Source organism: Hippocampus bargibanti, linkage group LG04 (assembly GCF_051943395.1).
Source record: "Hippocampus bargibanti isolate YZ-2025 linkage group LG04, ASM5194339v1, whole genome shotgun sequence".
Lineage (NCBI taxonomy): Eukaryota > Metazoa > Chordata > Actinopteri > Syngnathiformes > Syngnathidae > Hippocampus > Hippocampus bargibanti.
Genome location: NC_142737.1, coordinates 2,533,890 through 2,555,079, shown reverse-complemented (window position 1 = coordinate 2,555,079; position 21,190 = coordinate 2,533,890). Strand labels below are relative to the sequence as shown.

The window sequence follows — 21,190 nt, the reverse complement described above, 5'->3', positions numbered from 1 at the left end:
AAGCCAATGTATAACTGTATTCCTAAAACAATGTGATGTTACGGCTATCAACAGTATCTCAAAGTAAAAGTGTATTAAGATTTGCTATCTATTAATCTATCTATTAATTATAATACCATAGCACATTTATTATACATAAAATAAGGTATATTTTGTGTAGTTTGAAGACTTAGAAAATTAAAAAGTAGAAAATAGGTTTTATGGGGACCCAGGAACTGATTATTCTCATATTAATGGTTTCCTATGGGAAATTAATTTTTGGGATATACACTTTTCGCCTTACACACTGTCTGGGAACCAATTAAGTTCATAAGCCAAGGTATCACTGTACAGGAGCTGCTTGAAAGGTAGCGGCGCCATCTTGAAGTCAAAACAACAACAAAACTAAAAAAACAAATAATGTTACAAAACACAAAAGACACAGATAAAGGAATTAGTGGTCATTAATAACACAATAATAAAAGTATCCACACCACTTACATTTTTTAAATAACGTTTTTTTCCTACGCATTTCTAATATCTTCACTGTTGTTATTGTTTTGCCACTTTGCTCACTTCCTGACTATCCATCTATCAGTGTGTCACTTCAAAATAAGACGTTAAGATACATTTGATGTAGAATATCTTGTAGTTTCCCTGTCTAGATTTTCCAAGAAGCTTTGCACAACATCGTCACCGGCACTTTTAATAGCAATTGGGTTGCATTCTGTCGCTTCACACAAATTTATTGCTCGGCGCCAGTGAACTCAGCATTTTAGCGTGTTTGGAATCGCCGGTTGCCATGGTGATTGGAGAGAAGAGTAAAAAAAAGGCGGAAGAGTGCAAACAAGAACCCGCCACGTCATTTGCCTTACGTTCCAGCCTCGTGCGTGCTATTGGTTAGCCACTTTGCTTCGAGCGGGCTTCTCCGCCTTTAGCGTTGACCCTTTACTCTCCAACGGGGGTTTGAAATTCAAAGCAGTACAATTTAATTTCAAAACTAGACTTTTTTTATGTGGCGAAACGGTAAGAAAAGCGAGCCACCATTACCAACGGTAAACTACGAATTGAGTTCGCTGGTGAGTAGCGGAATGGAGATGAATGATCTCAACCACGCTCGTTACTCTTTGTGCTCTCTCACACCTGTAGTGAAGATACTAGCCCTCCTCTGCCGCCAGGGTAGACTTCGCCATTGGCGGACGCGTCATGGGGGAAGCGCCGCTTCTCTGGAACAAATCACCCGCTACTGCCATAAACACCGTCGGGGAGCGACGAAGATAACAAACGGCACTTCGAAGTTGGCCCAACTTCTGAGCATGGACTTCCACGAGGAGTCTTCGCCCGCGTTGGCGTTCGAAAAAGACGCCTTCGAGCTGACTGTGGAGGACGTGTACGACATCTCGTACGTGGTCGGGCGAGACTTGTTAAGAATCAGCCGTACGGGTGAAGAAGTGTCCGACCTTCAGTTTCGCATCGTCCGAGTTCTGGAGATGTTCGAGACGATGGTCAACAAGTACAATTTGTCCCTGGAGGAGCTGAAAATGGAGCGGGACAACCTCAAGAGCGAATTGGACCGCGTCGTCACGGAAAGCTCTACTGGCCGGACGACGGTGAGACAGTCACCCGTGGAAAGTGATTGGGATTTAAGATGCACGCCCCCTAATTTTAATTGGAGTTTATTGTCTAAAAATGAGGCTATATTGTTGAATTCGACCAGCATCTATAGCTATAATGGTCAAAAGAGGAACACAGGTGAGTGTGACAGTTGCAGTGCAATGGAGGGCTGTCAATTTCAGTCCACAGCAAAGAGAGGGGGCGCAAGAGAAAATGGCTCCCTGACATTTGTCACGATTTGCAAGATGGTGGTGGTGGTGGACCCCCAAATAGCAGGCAGGAAGGAGGGGCAGGGTGTATTTGACCAATTAAATAAAGTTGACAGGAAGTAAATCTAAAACAACAAAGTCATCAGAACAAAAATATGTCCAAAGTAACAAACAAACCATGACAAGACAAAACAAACCTGACAGGGCGAAACAAACAATGACCCGACACGGAATGGTCGTGCCGGGAGTCCTTTTAACTGCCACTGATTAAAGTGGTCGCACACCGAAACGTGACAGCGTTAGTGAAAATCGATTTCGAGAATGAAATAATAATAATACCCTGTTTAGACCAGGGTGCGAAATATATAGTAACGATTTTAGTAGGCTTTGAGTACCCCTTTAAAGGACAATCGACATCTCCGGACAAGTTGTGTCCATAATTTGTAAAATCACTTCAAATGACTTCTACTGAGCGCATTTTACAAAGATTCCACGGCATATAGCTACATTTTACGTTTTAAGACTCGCGCTGACTATTCAGGAAGTCTTGTTTTCGAGTTGATGACGATGCCCTAAGTGACGTCACGGAGGGAACGCCCCTGACCGAGAAAGCGACACACAATGCATTTTGGGGACTTTTTTCGGCTGAAAACATTGTGTTGATGGCGAAATTAGAAGGAAAACTACATAAATACTGGATGAGTAACAAGAAAGCATCTTTGAATCTGAACTCTCTGAAGCCATTGTTTTGATTCTGGAGCAAGGCAGTGTGTGACCAATAGTGATGTCATGAACAAGGGGGCGGGACTTTCTGAATCTGCCCAGTTCCGAGCTCATTTTGTTGCAGTTTTGGGACACTTTAAGTCATTTTTTTGCATTTGACAAAAAATATCAGCCTGCGTGTTTTGGGTATTTTAGATGCATTATTATTATTATTATAAAACGTTTTTCTGATGTCAGTTAGGAAACAAAAAAATGGTGTCGGTTGTCCTTTAACTCATTCACTGCCAGACGTGCAAAAATGTGTCCAATCCAGTGCCAGGGTTTTTGTCATTGTTACTTGAATTCCAGGCCCGACACAATATTTGAGTTTTAGGACGACAGAAAAATTCAATACAGTGTTAGCAGCAAAAAAAAAAAAGTTATTTCCTAAATTATATGGGTCTGGAGTTATATGAGCTTGAAATGAGGGCGACTGTCCAAAATACAATGCAATCCATACATATAGCGCTTTAACAACAGCTGAAGCTGGAACAAAGCGCTAACATGGAAATGCTGCCCCTTGTGGAAAAGAAGAAGCATTTCCAGCGGTCTGGCCAGCGCTTTATCGGCACCCAAGCGTGAATAAACAAAAATTGGGGAATGGCGCTTTACGTCATATTTTCATTTTCCGAATACATTCATGAACGGCAGTGAATGAGTTGATATGTTGTTGTCATTGTAGCAAGCGGTGGGAACCAATCAGATGGTGGTAGACCTGAGCGACCCCAACAGGCCGCGTTTCACCATGCAGGAACTGAAGGAGGTCCTACAGGAGAGGAACCAGCTGAAGGCCCAGCTCATGGTGGCCCAAGAGGAGTTGCAACTCTATAAAAGGTCCATTTTATGATGTCCTCCATGCCGAAAAGCAGGCCGCTCGGTTTTAATTTTTTTATTGCTCACCCTCACGTGTTGAAGTGTCCTCTCGTAACACTTTGGCATAGAAATGGCTCACGTGGGATTCATTTGTCTTTGTGCAGTGGGATTCTTCCACCAGGTCAACCGGCCATGGTGGAAGTGGACCTGGACCCGCCAACCCAGAACGGAGCGACCGGGATCAACAATGCAAAAGAGGAGAAGACCACTATTGGAAAACTGTGAGTGTCTTTCGAACCTGTGTTTGTGTGGGGAAATAAAAGTTTGTGAAGTTCAAACAATTTTAAAATAGAAATGATTGACATCATGGCGGCAGTTTTCGTCAGTGCAAAGCGAGCTTGATTGGTCCCAAAGCAATTTCTCACTCGTTTTTAACCTGTATTTTTAAGTTAAAGGAAGAACGTATGGGATAATTATCTCGGTAAGCTGTTGCTGAAAATGCGGTAAAGCCTATTTTCACATTAGCCAAAACGTACAATATTTTGGTGGGTGGCCCAGCTTTCATACTTTGTACTTCACAAGAAGTACTTGTGCAAAAAAAAAACTCCAAAAAAGAAATAATAAATACATTAATAAATAGATACATAATAAATCAATAAATACATAAATCAATCAATCAATACATTTGACCAGGATATCTGGCTGTATTTTACTGTTACCGTCTGACCAAGGTGGGGAGCAGCAGAAAGACCATTTGGTTGATACAAAGTGTAAAAAGAAAAACAAATTAAATAACTAAATAAACAAATGAATTTTGCAAATTTCCCCATTGTGGGACGAATAAAGGTATTCTGATTCTGATGAATACATAAATAAATAGGTAAATAAATAAAAATAAATACAAAGATAGCTCGATCTAGCTGGATAGCTAGCTCGATCTAGCTAGCTGGATATATAGAAAGCTGGGATAGATTGTTAGCTTGCTGGATCTAGCTAGCTGGATCTAACTAGCTGGATATAGCTACATGGATATTGCTAGCTGGATCTAGCTAGATGGATCTATCTAGCTAGATGGATCTAGCTAGCTGGACCTAGCTAGATGGATCTAGGTAGATGAATCTAGCTAGCTGGATCTAGCTAGCTAGCTAGCCAGTCTTGATTTTCTTCCAAAAATGCCTTATATGCAGGTGCGCCTTATATGTGAAGTCATATTGAACCACAACAGGTCTCGCAACAACTAACAACAGGTCTCGCAACAACTATCAGCAGCCACTGACATAACCCCAGTCTTTACTATAGCGCCTTATAATGTTGTTTACCTTAAATTTGGAAAACATTTATATATTTAGATATTATTCTTGGATAACTTTTTTTCATTCGTTGAAAGTGCCCCTTATACTCCTATGCGCCAGATTTATGAAAACGTTTGAAAATACACCATTTATTGGGTGTGCGCCTTATACACGGGAAAATACGGTAACTAAGATTCCCGAAAACGACTTACCGTGAAGCAAATGGTGGATGCGTTGCCGTGACTCGACAGCACATGACACAATGCAATGCATCAGGGTGCGCTCACTCATCCTTAGCCTAATCACATACTTGTGACCAATACGGTGTTGACTCACTCCGAGTTTCTCCGGTGGACTTTTCCCTCCAATACCCGAATGCTTCCCCACACAAACTTGTTTTTTGTCCCCCTCTGGCTAGGTTTTCATTTCGACGGAAATAACACAACAAGACAGAGAAGAAGACCCTGGTGAGACTGGATTTTATGGAAGGTTTCCACAACCACTTTTGTATATCTATTTTTTGTACTCTTGAAAACTTAACACATTGCTTTTATTGTATAAGCGTAACAAACATTTTAGTTTTTCTTATGGAAACGAATCATTAGATACACCAGCATTTTCTCTAAGAGCTAATCAGTATTGCCTTGAGACTCAAAGGCCTTGAACCTGAAATCCGAGCGCTATATGCTCGCACTGTACTCACTTGAGTAGAAAAGGAGCACTTTGGCTAATGCTAAGCAATTTTTTCCAAATGGAAAAATGAGGACTCAATTTGTTTTATGCCAGTTTATTGTCAGAAGAGACATAAAATAAAGAATTAGATGCGGACTAAAAACAAACACGCGGATTAGTCTTTGGTCTGCTAGCTTTGTTATGCTACAGATGTCGGTGAACAGGATATCTGGCTGTCTTTTACTGCTCCTGTCTGGCCAAAGTTGGCAGCAGCACAAAAACTGTTTAGTTGATACAAAGTGTAAAAAAAAGGTAATACAGTAAAGTCTCGTTATATCGATATTCTCGGGAGTCCGAAAAAATATCGATATAACCGGGACTATCGATATATCCGACCCTGCGCGCATGTAATTTTCTACTTGCGTTCATAGAAATAGTATCGTAATAAGCGGTACTATCGATATAACCGATATCGATATAACGAGACTTTACTCTATTTTTAAAAAATGATGTCTTTACGATGTTTTTCTGAAGTACTATAATTATAAAATACTGCTTTTCCTCAACGGGAAGGAAAAAAAAGTATTAAATCGTTGCCCGTTTTAGGCATCTGGAACAGTTTAATGGCATTTTCATTCATTTCAATGGGGGGAAATGCTTTGAGGTACAAACATGCTCTCAAAATGGATCAAAATGTAAGACTCAAAATTGATGTAAAGTATAAAAAAAGCTAATATTTTTTTAGATGATATAATTACAATGTTTTTCCAAAGTACAATAATTATAACATTATTTTTTTTCCTCAATGGAAAGGAAAAAAAGGATTAAATTGTTGGCCGTTTTAGGGGTCTGGAACGGTTTAATGGGATTTTCATTCATTTCAATGGGGGGAAATGCTTTGAGGTACAAACATGCTCTCAAAACGGATTAAAATTAAAGATTCAAAATTGATCCAAACTATAAAAAAGCTAATATTTTTAAATAGCATGTCATTAGGATGTTTTTGTGACATACAATAATTACTAAATACTGTTTTCCTCAATGGAAAGGAAAAAAAGTATTAAATTGTTGGCCGTTTTAGGGGTCTGGAACGGTTTAATGGCATTTTCATTCATTTCAATGGGGGGAAATGCTTTGAGGTACAAACAGGCTCTCAAAACGGAAACATCTGATAAGAAAATAAGCGTGCTCATTTTGTGGAAACGCGCTAATTGACAACGAAATGCTTTTTAAATGTTCACAAAACAATACAAGTTAAGATTTATTGGTGAAACTTTCAAACAAAATGGTCTCAAGTCAAGTCAATCCATTTGTATATTAAAATAATTTAAACGGCAAATTGTAATGCTTAAAAACACAACTGAAGACTGTTTACATGAACGGACATTAGCTCAGTGGAGGACAAATTGAGGGAGGAAAAACACTAGTCCATATTAGATTGATATGAATTAATATGCAGATTTTAAAAAAATGTTTACAAAAATACATCAGGCTCAAAAAACGCTAGCTTTAGTCTCGGGAAGCACTTCTGAGTTGTACCCAGTCAAGCTTCCGGTCGAGTCAGTGATTTCCACCCATGATCGAAAAGTATTGAGTAATTACAGTGTGTAAGGTGAAAAGTGTGTATCCCAAAAAATAATTTCCCATAGGAAACCATTAAAATGAGAATAATCCGTTCCCAGGTTCCCATAAAACATAATTTTCTGATTTTCAAAGCCTTAAAACTACACAAAATATACCTCATTTTATGTATAATAAATGTGGCATGGTATATAATTAAAGACATAAACTGTACTGTGTAAGAAAGTTGTTTTATTGACCTTTGTGATGGTCGTTGATGGCTTGATGGAATAGAGTGGCCGGTTTCATCACCATTAAACACTTGATGAGGAACGTAGCCTTCGACTTTCACCATCTTGAGGAATGATCCCTTGTAGGTGCTTTTTCTGTGATAATTTTACCTAGTTCCTCATCAATTGTCTTCTGTTTAGCTGAGTTGATAGCTTTTTGCATCAAGTGTACACATTGCTTGTGAGGGTTATTTGTGATGCCTGATTAATGGGAATTTTAACCTTGCAGTCTACACACTGCCTTTGAACAGTTGAAAGTTGAAACGAGTCCAAATGTCACTGTTTTCTATCCATTTTGTCACTCTGTCTCTGTCGTCTGCCTGTCTCTTTAATGTTTAAACCACCTCCCCTCACTGCTGCGTTCTTGACCAATCACGTGGCTTTAACCGAAGATTGGGGGCGGGAAATAGAGGACAAAAAAAAATGCAGGCCGCTTTTTTCTTTTTTGAAGAATTGCTCCACTCTCTCTGTCTGTAAACCCCCCCTTCACTGCTGCATTGTTGACCAATCACGTGGCTTTAACCGACAACTGGGGGTGGGGAATAAAAGACCAAAACAAGCCGGCTGCCATTTTCTTGTTAGAACGGGCTCGTTCGCGAACGACGCATCACTCATTGTGGCAGCTACGTATGTATCCTGAAAAATAGTTTGTATGCCAAGGTAAAATTTTCATGAATTTAATATTCGTAAACCGAGGTATCACTGTAGTACTTTTGTAGCTGAACCCCTTATAAGCTAGCACTTTAATACCTTGGAATGTTTTATCTTGAAGGCGGAAAAATGAATTTCTTCTCCAATGAGCTACAAAGTAAACTTTCGTCTCCTCGTGACATTTTGATGCATTCATTCCTGAAATTCATTCCGGCTCGCCGGGTCTTATCGGGTGCAACACGGCTCATAATTTACACAAATACCGCAATGATAAACAATGCGTAACATTTGATCCTAAAATATTCGACAGAAGGGGGGAAAAAAATGTAAAAATAGCATGTTAAAAATCGTTAAAAAAAATCATTTTTTTGTGTCCCGATTCGTCATTTTTAAATACTTCACGATTTTGTTTTTTAGATGGGCGGGTGAGGTCGTTTAGTTCATTTCAATGCTTGAGCCAAGGGTGAGCCAACATGGCCGCCTTGCTGCGGTCGCCGTAGTCGTACAGCAACTCCTCGTCGGCCTCGATGTCCCTGGACGCTACGAGGATGAGGTGAGGCGAGCCGTCAATGGCGTGAAGCTTGGTCTGGCAGTTGCCATTCTTGCTATGGTTGATAAGGCGACCCAGGCGGCTCGTCTCGCGCGTGGCGTCCACGCTGTAAAGCGCCGGTCACCCCAAAAAAAAAATAATCATTAGTTGAAGACCATACAAATGAAAGAAAATAGCAGTACAGTGATACCTCGGTTTACGAACCCCTTGGCTTACGAACTTTTCAGTTTACGAACCTTAAATTTATGAAAATTTTACCTTGGCATACAAACTATTTTTCGGGATACACACGGAGCTGCCAACATGAGTGATGTGTTGTTTGCGAACGAGCCCGTTCTCCTAACAAGAAAATGGCAGCCGACTGTTTTTGTCCACTATTCCCCGCCCCCAGTCTTCGGTTAAAGCCACGTGATTGGTCAAGAACGCAGCAGTGAGGGGAGGTGGTTTAAACATTAAAGAGACAGGCAGACGACAGAGAGTGAGAAAATGGATAGAAAACAGTGAAATTTGGACTCGTTTCAACTTGGATAGTTCAAAGGCCAAGTGTAGATTGCAAGGTTAAAATATCCAATCAATCAGGCTCCACAAATGACCCGCATAAGGCATCTGTACACTTGATGCAAAAAGCTGTCAACCCAGCTAAACAGAACACAATTTATGAGGAACTAGGTAAAATTATGGCAGAGAAAGCACCTACAAGGGATCATTCCTCAAGATGGTGAAAGAAGAAGGTTACGTTCCTCATCAAGTGTTTAATGCTGAGGAAACTGGCCGGTCACTCCATTCCATCAAGCCATCAACAACCATCACAAAGGTCAATAAAACCACTTTATTATACAGTACAGTTTATTTCTTTATTTATAATACCATAGCACATTTACTATCCATAAAATAAGGTATATTTTGTGTAGTTTTAAGGCTTGGAAAATTAGAAAGTAGAAAATTATGTTTTATGGGGACCTGGGAACGGATTACTCTCATTTTAATCGTTTCCTATGGGAAATTAATTTTTGGGATACACACTTTTCACCTTACACACTCTGTCTGGGAACCAATTAAGTTTGTAAGCCAAGGTATCACTGTATAAAGAAGAGCAGACCCACCAGTAGGTCTTGGCCCGGTATTGAAAGTAGTACATGTAGCAGCCCATCCGGGGGTCTTGGGCGTAGCGGGCCTCTCGCCTCTTGGCCTCCGGCAGTTCCAGCAGGTCACCGTGGTACTCAACCACAAAGTCGCCCTTCTTGAAAAGTCGCTCGGCGAACACACCACGCCCTTTGCCTTCGATTACTCTCACCTGTGGGCAAAAACAGGGGAAAAGAAATATATTGCCAATATTGACAATTGGCAGTTTTTCAAATGCCAAATATTGGCAATTTGAATTTTTTTTCAAACGCCAAATATTGGCAATTGCCACTTGTTTAAAATGTCAAATTTTGGCAATTGCCATTTTTCCATATGCCAAATATTGACAACTGCCTTTTTTAAAAATGCAAAATATTGGCAATTGGTATTATCCCAAATTCAAAATATGACAAATATTGGCATTTTTTATGCCAAATATTGGCAATTAGCATTTTTTCAAATGCAAAATATTGGTAATTTGAAATTTTTTCTAACGCCAAATATTGGCAATTGCCACTTTTTAAAAATGCCAAATATTGTCAATTGTCATTTTTTTCAAATGCAAAATATTGACAATTTGCATTTTTTAATTGCCAAATATTGGCATTTGGCATTTTTTGAAAATCTCAAATATTGACAATTGGCAGTTTTTCATATGCCAAATAATGACAATTGGCATTTTTCAAACGCCAAATACTGGCAATTGCTGTTTTTTTCAAATGCCAAATATTGACAACTGCCTTTTTTTAAAATGCAAAATATTGGCAATTGGTATTATTCGAAATTCCAAATATGACAAATATTGGCAATTGGCATTGTTTTAATGCCAAATATTGGCAATTAGCATTTTTTCAAATGCAACATATTGGCAATTGCCACTTTTTAAAAATGCCAAATATTGTCAATTGTCATTTTTTTCAAATGCAAAATATTGACAATTTGCATTTTTTAATTGCCAAATATTGGCATTTGGCATTTTTTAAATGCCAATTTTTGGCAATTGGCATTTTTTTGAAAATCTCAAATATTGACAATTGGCATTTTTTTCATATGCCAAATAATGGCAATTGGCATTTTTCAAACGCCAAATACTGGCAATTGCCGTTTTTTTCAAATGCCAAATTTTGGCATTTTTGCATTTTTTAATGCCAAATATTGCCAACTGCTATTTTTTTTAAAACGCCAAACACTTGTATTGTCAATTGACATTTTTTAAAATGCCAAATATTGGCAATTGGCATTTCTTGAAAATGCCATTTATTGGCAATTGGCATTTTTTGAAAATGCCAAATATTTGCAGTTAGCATTTTCTTTATTTTTAATGCCAAACATTGGCAGTTGGCATTTTTTTTAAATCCCAAATATTGGCAGTTGCCATTTTCTCAAATGCCAAATATTGGCAATTGGCGTTTTTTAAAAATGCCAAATATTGGCAATTGCCATTTTTTAAAAATGCCAAATATTGGCAATTGGCATTTTTTAAAAATGCCAAATATTGGCAATTGGCATTTTTTAAAAATGCCAAATATTGGCAATTGGCATTTTTTAAAAATGCCAAATATTGGCAGTTGCCATTTTCTCAAATGCCAAATATTGGCAATTAGATTTTTTTTTAAATGCCATCAGTCACACACTGAGTTTTTCGTGCTTTGTTTTCCTTCTTTTTGGACAACATTCATTTCTAAACACACCACAAAATAAAGTCATTCCAGACAAAAGTTCACCAATGCCGTCATTCACTAATTGAACCCGTTTTGCAAGTCACCCTTCATGACTTATTGGCGCATTTTAAAAGCATTTCCTTTCTCGTTGTCAACAGCGGTGAGCTTTCCACTTTATCACTCCGAACAGGGATGACCATTGTTTAACCTCGGAAACACATTTTTCTCTCATGGGAATGTTGTTTTTTCTAAATCCAAACCAATTCTATTTTCCACTGTTTAAATTAGATTACGAACTAAAAGTTGAACAATTGTGAATACGGTACCGCAACCGACACTATTGGGAAATGTTTGATTTTGATTTTTTTATTTTTTGGTCTCACACAGAGGAATGTATGAACGATAACACCCTTAAAATGTCACAACAGAAGATATTTGAAAATACAGTGATACCTCGGTTTGCGAACCCCTTGGTTTATGAACTTTTCGGTTTAGGAACGTTAAATTTATGAAAATTTTACCTTGACCTACAAACTATTTTTCGGGATACACACGGAGCACCACAATGAGTGATGTGATGTTCACGAACAAGCCCGTTCTCGATACAAGAAAATGGACTATGTTTGTCCTATATTCCCCGCCCCCAGTCTTCGGTTAAAGCCACGTGATTGGTCAAGAACGCAGCAGTGAGGGGAAGTGCTTTAAACATTAAAGAGACAGACACACGACAGTGAGAGAGTGAGAAAATAGATAGAAAACAGTGAAATTTGGACTTGTTTCAACTTTGATAGTTCAAAGGCAGTGCGTAGACTGCAAGGTTAAAATATACCATCAATCAGGCTCCACAAACAACCCGCACAAGCCACCTGTACACTTGATGCAAAAAGCGATCAACCCAGCTAAACAGAACACAATTGATGAGGAACTAGGTAAAATTATGGCAGAGAAAGCAACTCCAAGGGAATCATTCCTCAAGATGGTGAAAGAAGAAGGCTACGTTCCTCATCAAGTGTTTAATGCTGATGAAACCGGCCACTTCATTCCATCAAAGCCATCAACGACCATCACAAAGGTCAATAAAACGACTTTATTATACAGTACAGTTTATTTCTTTCATTATAATACCATAGCACATTTATTATACATAAAATAAGGTATATTTTGTGTAGTTTTAAGGCTTAGAAAGTAGAAAATTATGTTTTATGGGGATTTGGGAACGGATTATTCTCTTTTTAATGGTTTCCTATGGGAAATTTATTTTTGGGATACACACTTTTCAGCTTACACAGTCTGTCTGGGAACCAATTAAGTTCGTAAGCCAAGGTATCACAGTACTAAAATAGGCAAGCGTCAGTACCTGCATTCCTTCTTCCACGCCGTTCTTGATCAGGTTATCCAAGTGTTTGTGCTCTTCATTCTGAAAACAATTCAATTTTATGTTTTAAATCGCACAATATGATTGGTTGATCAGTAAATGAGCCACACTTTGGAATGAATGAGTAGACTTAGTTGAGCAAGAGAGGTGAGGGGTGAGCACAAAAAGTACCAAAGTGGAAGTACAATAATTAACAATTAATAATAATAATAATAATAATAATAATAATGTTAATACATTTTATTTATAAGCGCCTTTCAAAACTCTAATGTCACAAGTCATAGTTTACAATTGTTTTAAAATCGATGTTTTAGAATTTTTTTAATAAAATTTTTTAAATAGTTTTTTTACAAAATTTTGAATATTGCCATTTTATAAAAATATTTATCCAATTTATAAAATCGTTATATTAGAATTTTACAGCTAAGACCCTGTATGAGTTTTGAAAGGTGCTTCTAAATTAAATGTATTATTATTATCATTATTATTATTATTATTATTATTGTCATTATCATCATCATATTTGGTATGTATTAGCTATCTATTAGCTATCTAGATGGCTATCTATTAGCTATCTAGCTGGATATCTATCTAGCTAGGTATCTGTTGGCTATCGATTGACAAACTAGCTAGCTTTCTCTCGATTTCAGTTACTTCCGGGTTGAGTGAACGCTGGCGTGTGTGGCTGCCGCTGCTCACCCACAAAAAAAACTTATCCTGTAACTGTAAAGTGACCTTCAGAGTTTTGAAAGGCGCTTAGAAATAAAATGGATTATTAGTATTAGTATCTGTCCGCTGGCTAATGGCTATCTATTCGCTAGCTATTAGCTATATATTCGCTAGCTAGCTAGCTATTTGAGTTCCTTCCGGGTTGAGTTAACGCTGGTGCGTGTGGCTTCCGCTGCTCACCCATATAAAAACGTATCCTGTGAATGTGAAATGACTGAAAGTTTTGAACGGCCCTTAAAAATGAAATGTATTATTATTATTAAATAGATAGAAAGCTAGCTAGTTAGCTAATAGATAGCCAATAGCTAGATAGTTAATATATAGCTAGCTAGATAGCTAATAGATAGCTAGCTAGCTAGCTAGATCGCTAATAGATAGCTAGGCAGCTAGCTAATAGATAGCCAATAGCTAGATAGTTAATATATAGCTAGCTAGATAGCTAATAGATAGCTAATAGATAGCTAACTAGATCGCTAATAGATAGCTAGGCAGCTAGCTAGCTAGACAAAACACATTTAAAGGGATAAAATGAAATAAAAATTGACACGTAACCTTCAACTCTGCTTTCGTTTTCCTGTTACTCCGCCTGATTGGGAAAAAGTCTGTGAGCTTCCTGTTTTGCGAAGCGTTACTCTCCGCCCTATATGAAAAAAAAAATATATACGGTTACAATATTTCATGCTTCCCGTTAGTGTCGGGAATTATTGCTTCTCAACGCACTTTTTCCCTTTGCGAGTATTCCGACTTTGAGGTTTGGATGTCGGAACTTTGCGCTCGTCCGCCTGGGCCGCGTTTGCATGCGGCGTCGCTTCCTTTTGCCGCGGTTGATTAGCGACTTTGGTTTCACGCAACTGGGACTGCGTTTCATGTGAGGCGTCTATAATGACAGACGTTAGCATTTAGCCGTCTGTCGTACTGCTACATGCAATGCTAACGCGACTGCTTACTCACCTTTATGCGCCTTGGTTACGTGCGTGTCGTTTCCGTCTTGGATGAGCATGCTGGAAGTGTCGCTTAGAGGCGATAGGGTCTTTTTCCGACAAGGTGAACTGGGAGGAAGGCTCCGATGGGCTTTTTTCGGGCAATCTGGCTGCAATGGTGGTTCATGATTACTTGTACAGTTATACCTTGGCTTACAAACTTATTTGGTTCCCAGACAGAGTGTGTAAGGCGAAAAGTGTGTATCCCAAAAATTAATTTCCCATAGGAAACCATTAAAATGAGAATAATCAGTTCTCCAGAGCTCCCCCTACAGTTAATGAGTGGAATTAATTTTCAAGACACTATAATGTCTAATCATTTGTAGTTTTGTAGGAAAGAAGACGGTTGAAATATAGTATATGAATACAGGTAACAGTCAACGGAAGTACAGTGATACCTTGGCTTACGAACTTAATTGGTTCCCAGACAGAGTGTGTAAGGCGAAAAGTGTGTATCCCAAAAATTTATTTCCCATAGGAAACCATTAAAATGAGAATAATGTGTTCCCAGGTCCCCCTAAAACATAATTTTCTACTTTCTAATTTTCTAAGCCTTAAAACTACACAAAATATACCTTATTTCATGTGAAATAAATCTGCTATGGTATTATAATGAAAGAAACGAACTGTACTATATAACGTCTGTGTAAGCTCTCAGTCGTACAGGAGTGGTCCATCGATGAAAAGGTTTTTTCAGCCGTCATCTGTACTTCTTTGAAGGTGTCGGACGTTTCACTTCTTATCCAAGAAACTTCATCAGCAACGTCCGACACCTTCAAAGAAGTACAGATGACGGCTGAAAAAACCTTTTCATCAATGTACCATATAATAAAGTCGTTTTATTTGCCTTTGTGATGGTCGTTGATGGCTTGATGGAATGGAGTAGCCGGTTTCATCAGCATTAAACACTTGAGGAACCTAACCTTCTTCTTTCACCATCTTGAGGAATGATACCTTGTAGGTGCGTTCTCTGCGATAATTTTACCTTGTTCCTCATCAATTGTGTTCTGTTTAGTTGTTAGCTGTTGATAGCTTTTTGCATCAAGTGTACAGATGGCTCATGCGGGTTGTTTGTGGAGCCTGACTGATGGGATATTTTAACCTTGCAGTCTACACTCTGCCATTGAACTATCAAAGTTGAAATTCTCTCACTGTCGTCTGCCTGTCTCTTTAATGTGTAAACCACCCCCCTGACTGTTGCGTTCTTGACCAATCACGTGGCTTTAACCGAAGACTGGGGGCGGGGAATAGAGGACAAAAAACAGTCGACTGCCATCTTGTTGTTAGAAGAACGGGCTTGTTCATGAACGGGACTTCACTCATTAAGGCAGCTCCGTGTACGAAAAAAGTTCGTATGCCAAGGTACAATTTTCATAAACGTAATGCTTGTAAACCGAAAAGTTCGTAAGCCAAGGGGTTCGTAAACCGAGTATTTCCACTCGTTACATTTGAGGGGGGAATAACCCTCGCTGAGGTGGGACTACTTTGTGCCTCGGAGCTATCAAACAAACATACCTCTTTGCTTTCCACGGGACGGTTTTCTTTCGTCTCTTCCGGAGTGAATTTGCCTATAAAATAGTTTTCCGGCTTTTTATTCGTCCTTTGTACTTGTTTCTTCCCTGCAAACATATAATAAATAATTTGTGTTCCTCATTCAACCCGTGTATCAGCTGCGTATTGCCTATATAACGTCGAACGCACATACAAACCAAACAAACACAAAAAAGATATATATTTCGGTTACCTTTTGCCATGTTAATGTTGAAACTACGTGTCCGACATGATGGATGATGAATTAAATATATTCCTTCGGGGTTTATCTTGTTTATTGTCGCGACGATCGTCGACAAAAGCGTACAAATAATCCGTGTTTGTATGCGTGCAGTGAAAACATGGGAATTTAAAAACCCATCGGCGTCTCTAATTGGTTAACTTGCTCCTAGTGGGCGGGGTCATTAGCGTCTATACTGCTCTCTCATTGGCTACTCTTCTTGGTCATTTTCTGATTTGGAACTTTGATCGATGTATTAAAATTTTACTCGACAAGAGTGAACAGTAGTGATGGGAATTCCGGCTCTTTTCAGAGAGCTGGTTCTTTTGTCTCGGCTCACTAAAAGGATCCGGTGCTTTTGGCTGCCAATTGGCTCCTCAGTTTGTTTTTGTTGCTTGAATTAATTAACTACCAAAAATCATGTAAAATTATGTGAGCAACGAATTACTCATGTAAAAAATACACTATATAAAATATTTTTATTTATATGGCTTGATTCATATGTGCACAGAGTTAGTGGATGCTAACTTTCACTTTCACCTGTGGTTACTCTGGTCTGATGATCAGCGGTCACTAAATTGCTTTTCATATTAATAATGCTATCATACTAGTAAAAAAAATATCTGAATTTATTCATAATAATTGTATAATGTAATAACATTTGTTGACCTACTATAACCCCCCTCGCCCCTTACTGCTGCGTGTGTCTGTAATTCTCCCCTCGATCCTCTACCACGGATATCGACCAATCACGTGCGGCTTTAACCGAAGACCAGGGGCGGGGAATAGAGGACAAAAAAGTCGGCTGACATTTCCGGCTCCTTGTGAGGAACCAGCTCTCTTCGTTCACTTCAGAGATCCGGCTCTAAGAACCGGCTCGTTCGCGAACGACACATCACTAGTAAACAGTAGCTGGTACAATCAAAGCATTTATAAATTGATAATAAATCTAACAAAATATATGTATGTATAGAATAGCAGTGCCATGATGCTAATATTTTTGTTTATTCATAATAATAATAATAATACATTCATAAGCGCCTTTCAACACTCTCAAGGACAGTTCTTTATTCTGGAAAAAAATATTTAATAAACACTTTAAAAAAAAGAACAATAAAACGACAAAATATAGATGTAATTTTAGTTTACAAACTTTTAGAAGGGCAATTGAGCATTTCAAGAGTAATATTATAAATGTAAATAATAATAATAATAATGCATTTCATTTATAACCGCCTTTCAAAACTCTCAAGGTCACTTTACAGTCACAGGATCAGTTTTTCTGTGGGTGAGCAGCGGCAGCCACATGCGCTAGCGTTCATTCAACCTGGGATAACTTAAATAGATGGAAAGTTAGCCAGCTGGCTAAGTTAGATAGATAATAGATAGCCAGTTAGAAATCCAGATAGCTAATAGCTAGCTAGCTAATTGAAAGTTAGCTAATAGCTAGCCAGCTAGATAGCTAATAGCTAGCATATATATATAGCAAATAGATAGCTAGTTAGGTAGCCAGCTAGATATCAAATAGATATGTAGCAAGGTAGGCAGCTAGATAGCTATCTAGATAGCCAGCAAGATAGCAATATTAGCGAGTTAACAGTTAACTAATAGATAGCTAGATATATAGTTAATGTATGTTGTATGTATCATTTTACTTATTGTTTTTATTGTAAAGTGTCCTTGGGTGTTTTGAAAGGCGCTTGAAATAAAATGTATTATTATTAAATGATAGCATATAGATAGCAAATACATAATAATATAATAATGATAATACATTTCATTTCTAAGTGCCTTTTATAACTCTCAAGGTCACTTTACAGTCACAGGATAAAGTTGTTTGGAGAAAATAGTCAGTCTACATCCGTTACGTGTAGTTTCATGAGGTAATAGTTTTTATTTAAAAAAAATTGTCTTATTTTTGCATCCTAATGGTTCAAGTGTCCCCCGTTGATTTCAAACAGTGTCCTTCCCAGTTGTGCTTTGGTCTTGAAGGCCTTCTTTAAACAGTCTCTTGCGCTCCAGATTCTCTCTGACTTTCTTGCGCTTGTTTTGCTTCTTGATTTCAGCTTCTTTCTTTCTGACGAGTATGTCGCTGTGCTCTCCTTTGTAGAAAACATCCAGTTTTTGCTGCATTATTTCCCGGGCTCGCTTTCGATTGATGTCCACTGATCTAGTTTGATGACACTGCAAGGGGAAAACTATGTGAATCGATTTGGGTTTTTTTTTTTCAAAACACGGCATATGTAGTAGAATACAGGAATTTACGACACTAACAAGCTTGCATTTGAACAAATGTTTACGTATTTGCACGTTATTTAATCGTCAGAATGAAAATACAGTGATACCTCGGTTTACGAACGTTAAATTTATGATAATTTTACCTTGGCATACGAACTTTTTTTCATACGCGGAGCTGTCCGTTCTTCTAACAACAAAATGGCAGCCGACTGTTTTTGTCCTCTATTCCCTGCCCCCAGTCTTCGGTTAAAGCCACGTGATTGGTCAAGAACGCAGAAGTGAGGGGAGGTGGTTTAAACATTTCAGAGACAGGCAGGTGACAGTGAGAGAGTTTCAACTTTGATAGTTGAAAGGCAGAGTGTAGACTGCAAGGTTAAAATATCCCATCAATCAGGCTCCACAAATAACGCGCACAAGCCATCTGTATACTTGATGCAAAAAGCTATCAACCCAGCTAAACAGAACACAATTGATGAGGAACTAGGTAAAATTATCACACAGAAAGCACCTACAAGGGATCATTCCTCAAGATGGTGGAAGAAGGCGGCTACGTTCCTCATCAAGTGTTCAATGCTGAGGAAACCGGCCACTCCATTCCATCAAGCCATCAACAAACATCACAAAGGTAAATAAAACAACTTTATTATACAGTACAGTTCATTTATTTAATTATAATACAATAGCACCGTTATTATACATAAAATAAGGTAGATTTTGTGTAGTTTAAGGCTTAGAAAGTAGAAAATTATGTTTTATGGGGACCTGGGAACGGATTATTCTCATTTTAATGGTTTCCTATGGGAAAATAATGTTTGGGATACACACTTTTCGCCTTACACACTCTGTCTGGGAACCAATTAAGTTCGTAAGCCAAGGTATCACTGTACAAAGAGGAACAGGAACACGAACGATTCAAGCGTTCAATAGCAACACGTAACCTTGACGACAATCCCAGAGGGGATGTGTTTCAGAACCACGCAGTTGCTGGTCTTATTGGTGGCCTGTCCACCGGGTCCGGAGCCCCTCACGAACTGTTCCTCCAGTTCGTCTTCGTCCAGGTGAACCAGGTTGACCAGGTCCTTCTTTCCGGCGACCGCGACCCGGATATGTGCACCCCAGGTCGGCTTCACCACCGAGGAGACCCCGGGGGAGATGTTCCGTGTCATTCCACTCGCAAGGCAGTTGTAAATGGAGCGAACGAATAGAGAAAGCCTCGGCATACTTACAAAGAAGATACAAATAAATGTCGATAAATGAGCTATGACATGTTATTTACGTTTCTTTTTAGTTGTGTTTACGTTTGATAGCGGTCCGTCAAATCTTCTTCTACGCTTAAAAAAAATACCCCACCGGCTCTTCTTCTTCGCGGGCAGGAAAGACGTTAACTTTGTCGACCTCTAGCGCAAAAACATTGAAGTGCACTCTCTTGTGTGCTTTTCACAACACTAATTTGATTTTTCACGTGAAACGTTTCAGATTCAAATGTTGTCCAGTTTAATTACAAAATGTTAGTCAGTGTAGTCAAATTTAGAGAACCTAAATGTAAAAACAGGTAACACCTAAAACACTGTAAGAAAAGAATCTGTTGTAAATGAATGAACAAAACTGTTCATCCTTAAAATGAAAAAAAAAATCACATATGAAAGATCAATCCAAAAACTATGTATTAATCATTCAAGTAATAATGGTACATTACAAGCATGCGAATCAAACCTCTGAAGACGGAGGACACTGATTCGCTGTGGTGACCCCTTCAAGGGAAAAGCCGAAAGGAAAAGAAGAAGAGAATAATGCTACATTACTATCAAAATAATTTAGGCATATCAATACATTTGAATGAAAGTAAATACAGCCCAACATTTTTTTGTCAACTAGTTATCATATTTTGTTATTTTAAGTAACTTGGGTATTTTATGGTTGATAATTATTTACATTTCGATCTTTCAACAACGTTTTTTAGTTGCTCTATTTCAATACTTTTCAATCTGAAAAAAAGAACCCCGAGGTTCCACAGCACCGTGCTTCCTGTGGTCTCCTCTGGTGGACTAAAAATAGTGCATCAGGAAACCCCGTGTCGACATGATCAGAAAATAGCAATTTCTCCATGACGTATTTCACCCACACATTAGTGTGACCACGTAACGTGGATTCGAAACGTGATCGCTTGTGTCAACGGCGAAACTGAAAATATCCTTCGTTTGTCTCAACTTCTTTTTAACCCGGCAACTGACAAATATTAGTCATACCCCCCCCCCCCCCGCCCCTACAAACAAACAAAAAACATTAACAAATTGTTATAAAGACAAACATTTTCAAAAACAAGCCAAAAATCGCTGTTCCTTATTCCAACTGTCAGCAACCAAAGAGTGGTGTAATTTGAATATGACCAGCAGGAAGCGCTATTGTGCTTGCTTAAGACTAGAGTGTTAAAGGACAACCGACACCAACTTTTTTTTTTGTTTCCTGACATCAGAAAAACGTCTTATAGCATCTAAAATACCCAAAAACACACAGGCTGATATTTTTAGTCAAATGCAAAACACCAATAAAAATAACTTAAAGTGTCCCAAAACTGCCACAAAATGAGCTCGGAACTGGGATGATTCAGATAGTTCCGCCCCCTTGTTCGTGACGTCACGCCAGGATACTCCTTCACAAACTGCCTTGCTCCAGAATCAAAACAATGGCTTCAGAGATTTCAGATTCAGAGATGATTTCTTGTTACTCATCCAGTTATAATTATAATTCAAATAGTTCTGAAGAGGAAAGCATAAATGTTTGCAATCGATTAAAGAAGTACTTCCGTATCAATTCAAGCCGTCTGGACTCAAATGTAGCGCCCAGAAAATGCACAAAATGGCGCCCAAGCTCCATTGGAAATGGGCTGATTTGTCCGCTGGCAATTTGTGTAAACTTACACCT

At 38.5% G+C, this 21,190-nt stretch overlaps 3 protein-coding genes across 5 annotated transcripts; 1 reads left to right on the top strand and 2 right to left on the bottom strand.

Annotated features, from left to right (window-relative positions):
- Positions 1 to 864: 864 nt before the first annotated feature.
- rilpl2 (Rab interacting lysosomal protein-like 2) lies at positions 865 to 19,342 on the top strand. 3 transcript variants are annotated; one of them, XM_088993528.1, is made up of 6 exons: positions 865 to 1,058; positions 1,134 to 1,589; positions 3,247 to 3,398; positions 3,542 to 3,658; positions 5,088 to 5,136; positions 19,224 to 19,342. In XM_088993528.1, exons 1-5 carry the CDS (start codon positions 993 to 995, stop codon positions 5,107 to 5,109), a joined length of 813 nt encoding a protein of 270 aa, XP_088849654.1. In that variant the 5' UTR covers positions 865 to 992; the 3' UTR covers positions 5,110 to 5,136; positions 19,224 to 19,342. The 3 variants fall into 3 exon arrangements, with proteins under 3 accessions (XP_088849654.1, XP_088849653.1, XP_088849655.1); XM_088993527.1 differs by lacking the exon at positions 19,224 to 19,342 and having other exon boundaries at positions 870 to 1,058; positions 5,088 to 5,957; XM_088993529.1 differs by lacking the exons at positions 865 to 1,058; positions 19,224 to 19,342 and having other exon boundaries at positions 1,128 to 1,589; positions 5,088 to 5,957.
- On the bottom strand, positions 6,142 to 16,401 carry kmt5ab (lysine methyltransferase 5Ab). The gene is made up of 8 exons (XM_088993526.1): positions 16,004 to 16,401; positions 15,775 to 15,878; positions 14,231 to 14,369; positions 14,000 to 14,156; positions 13,832 to 13,919; positions 12,533 to 12,592; positions 9,496 to 9,686; positions 6,142 to 8,498 (listed from the first exon to the last, which is right to left on the bottom strand). The coding sequence occupies exons 1-8, from the start codon at positions 16,011 to 16,013 to the stop codon at positions 8,288 to 8,290; spliced, it is 960 nt and encodes a 319-aa protein (XP_088849652.1). The 5' UTR covers positions 16,014 to 16,401; the 3' UTR covers positions 6,142 to 8,287.
- On the bottom strand, positions 17,900 to 19,604 carry mtrfr (mitochondrial translation release factor in rescue). Its single transcript, XM_088993530.1, has 3 exons — positions 19,567 to 19,604; positions 19,207 to 19,489; positions 17,900 to 18,214 (listed from the first exon to the last, which is right to left on the bottom strand). The coding sequence occupies exons 2-3, from the start codon at positions 19,486 to 19,488 to the stop codon at positions 17,984 to 17,986; spliced, it is 513 nt and encodes a 170-aa protein (XP_088849656.1). The 5' UTR covers position 19,489; positions 19,567 to 19,604; the 3' UTR covers positions 17,900 to 17,983.
- Between the last annotated feature and the right edge of the window lie 1,586 nt (positions 19,605 to 21,190).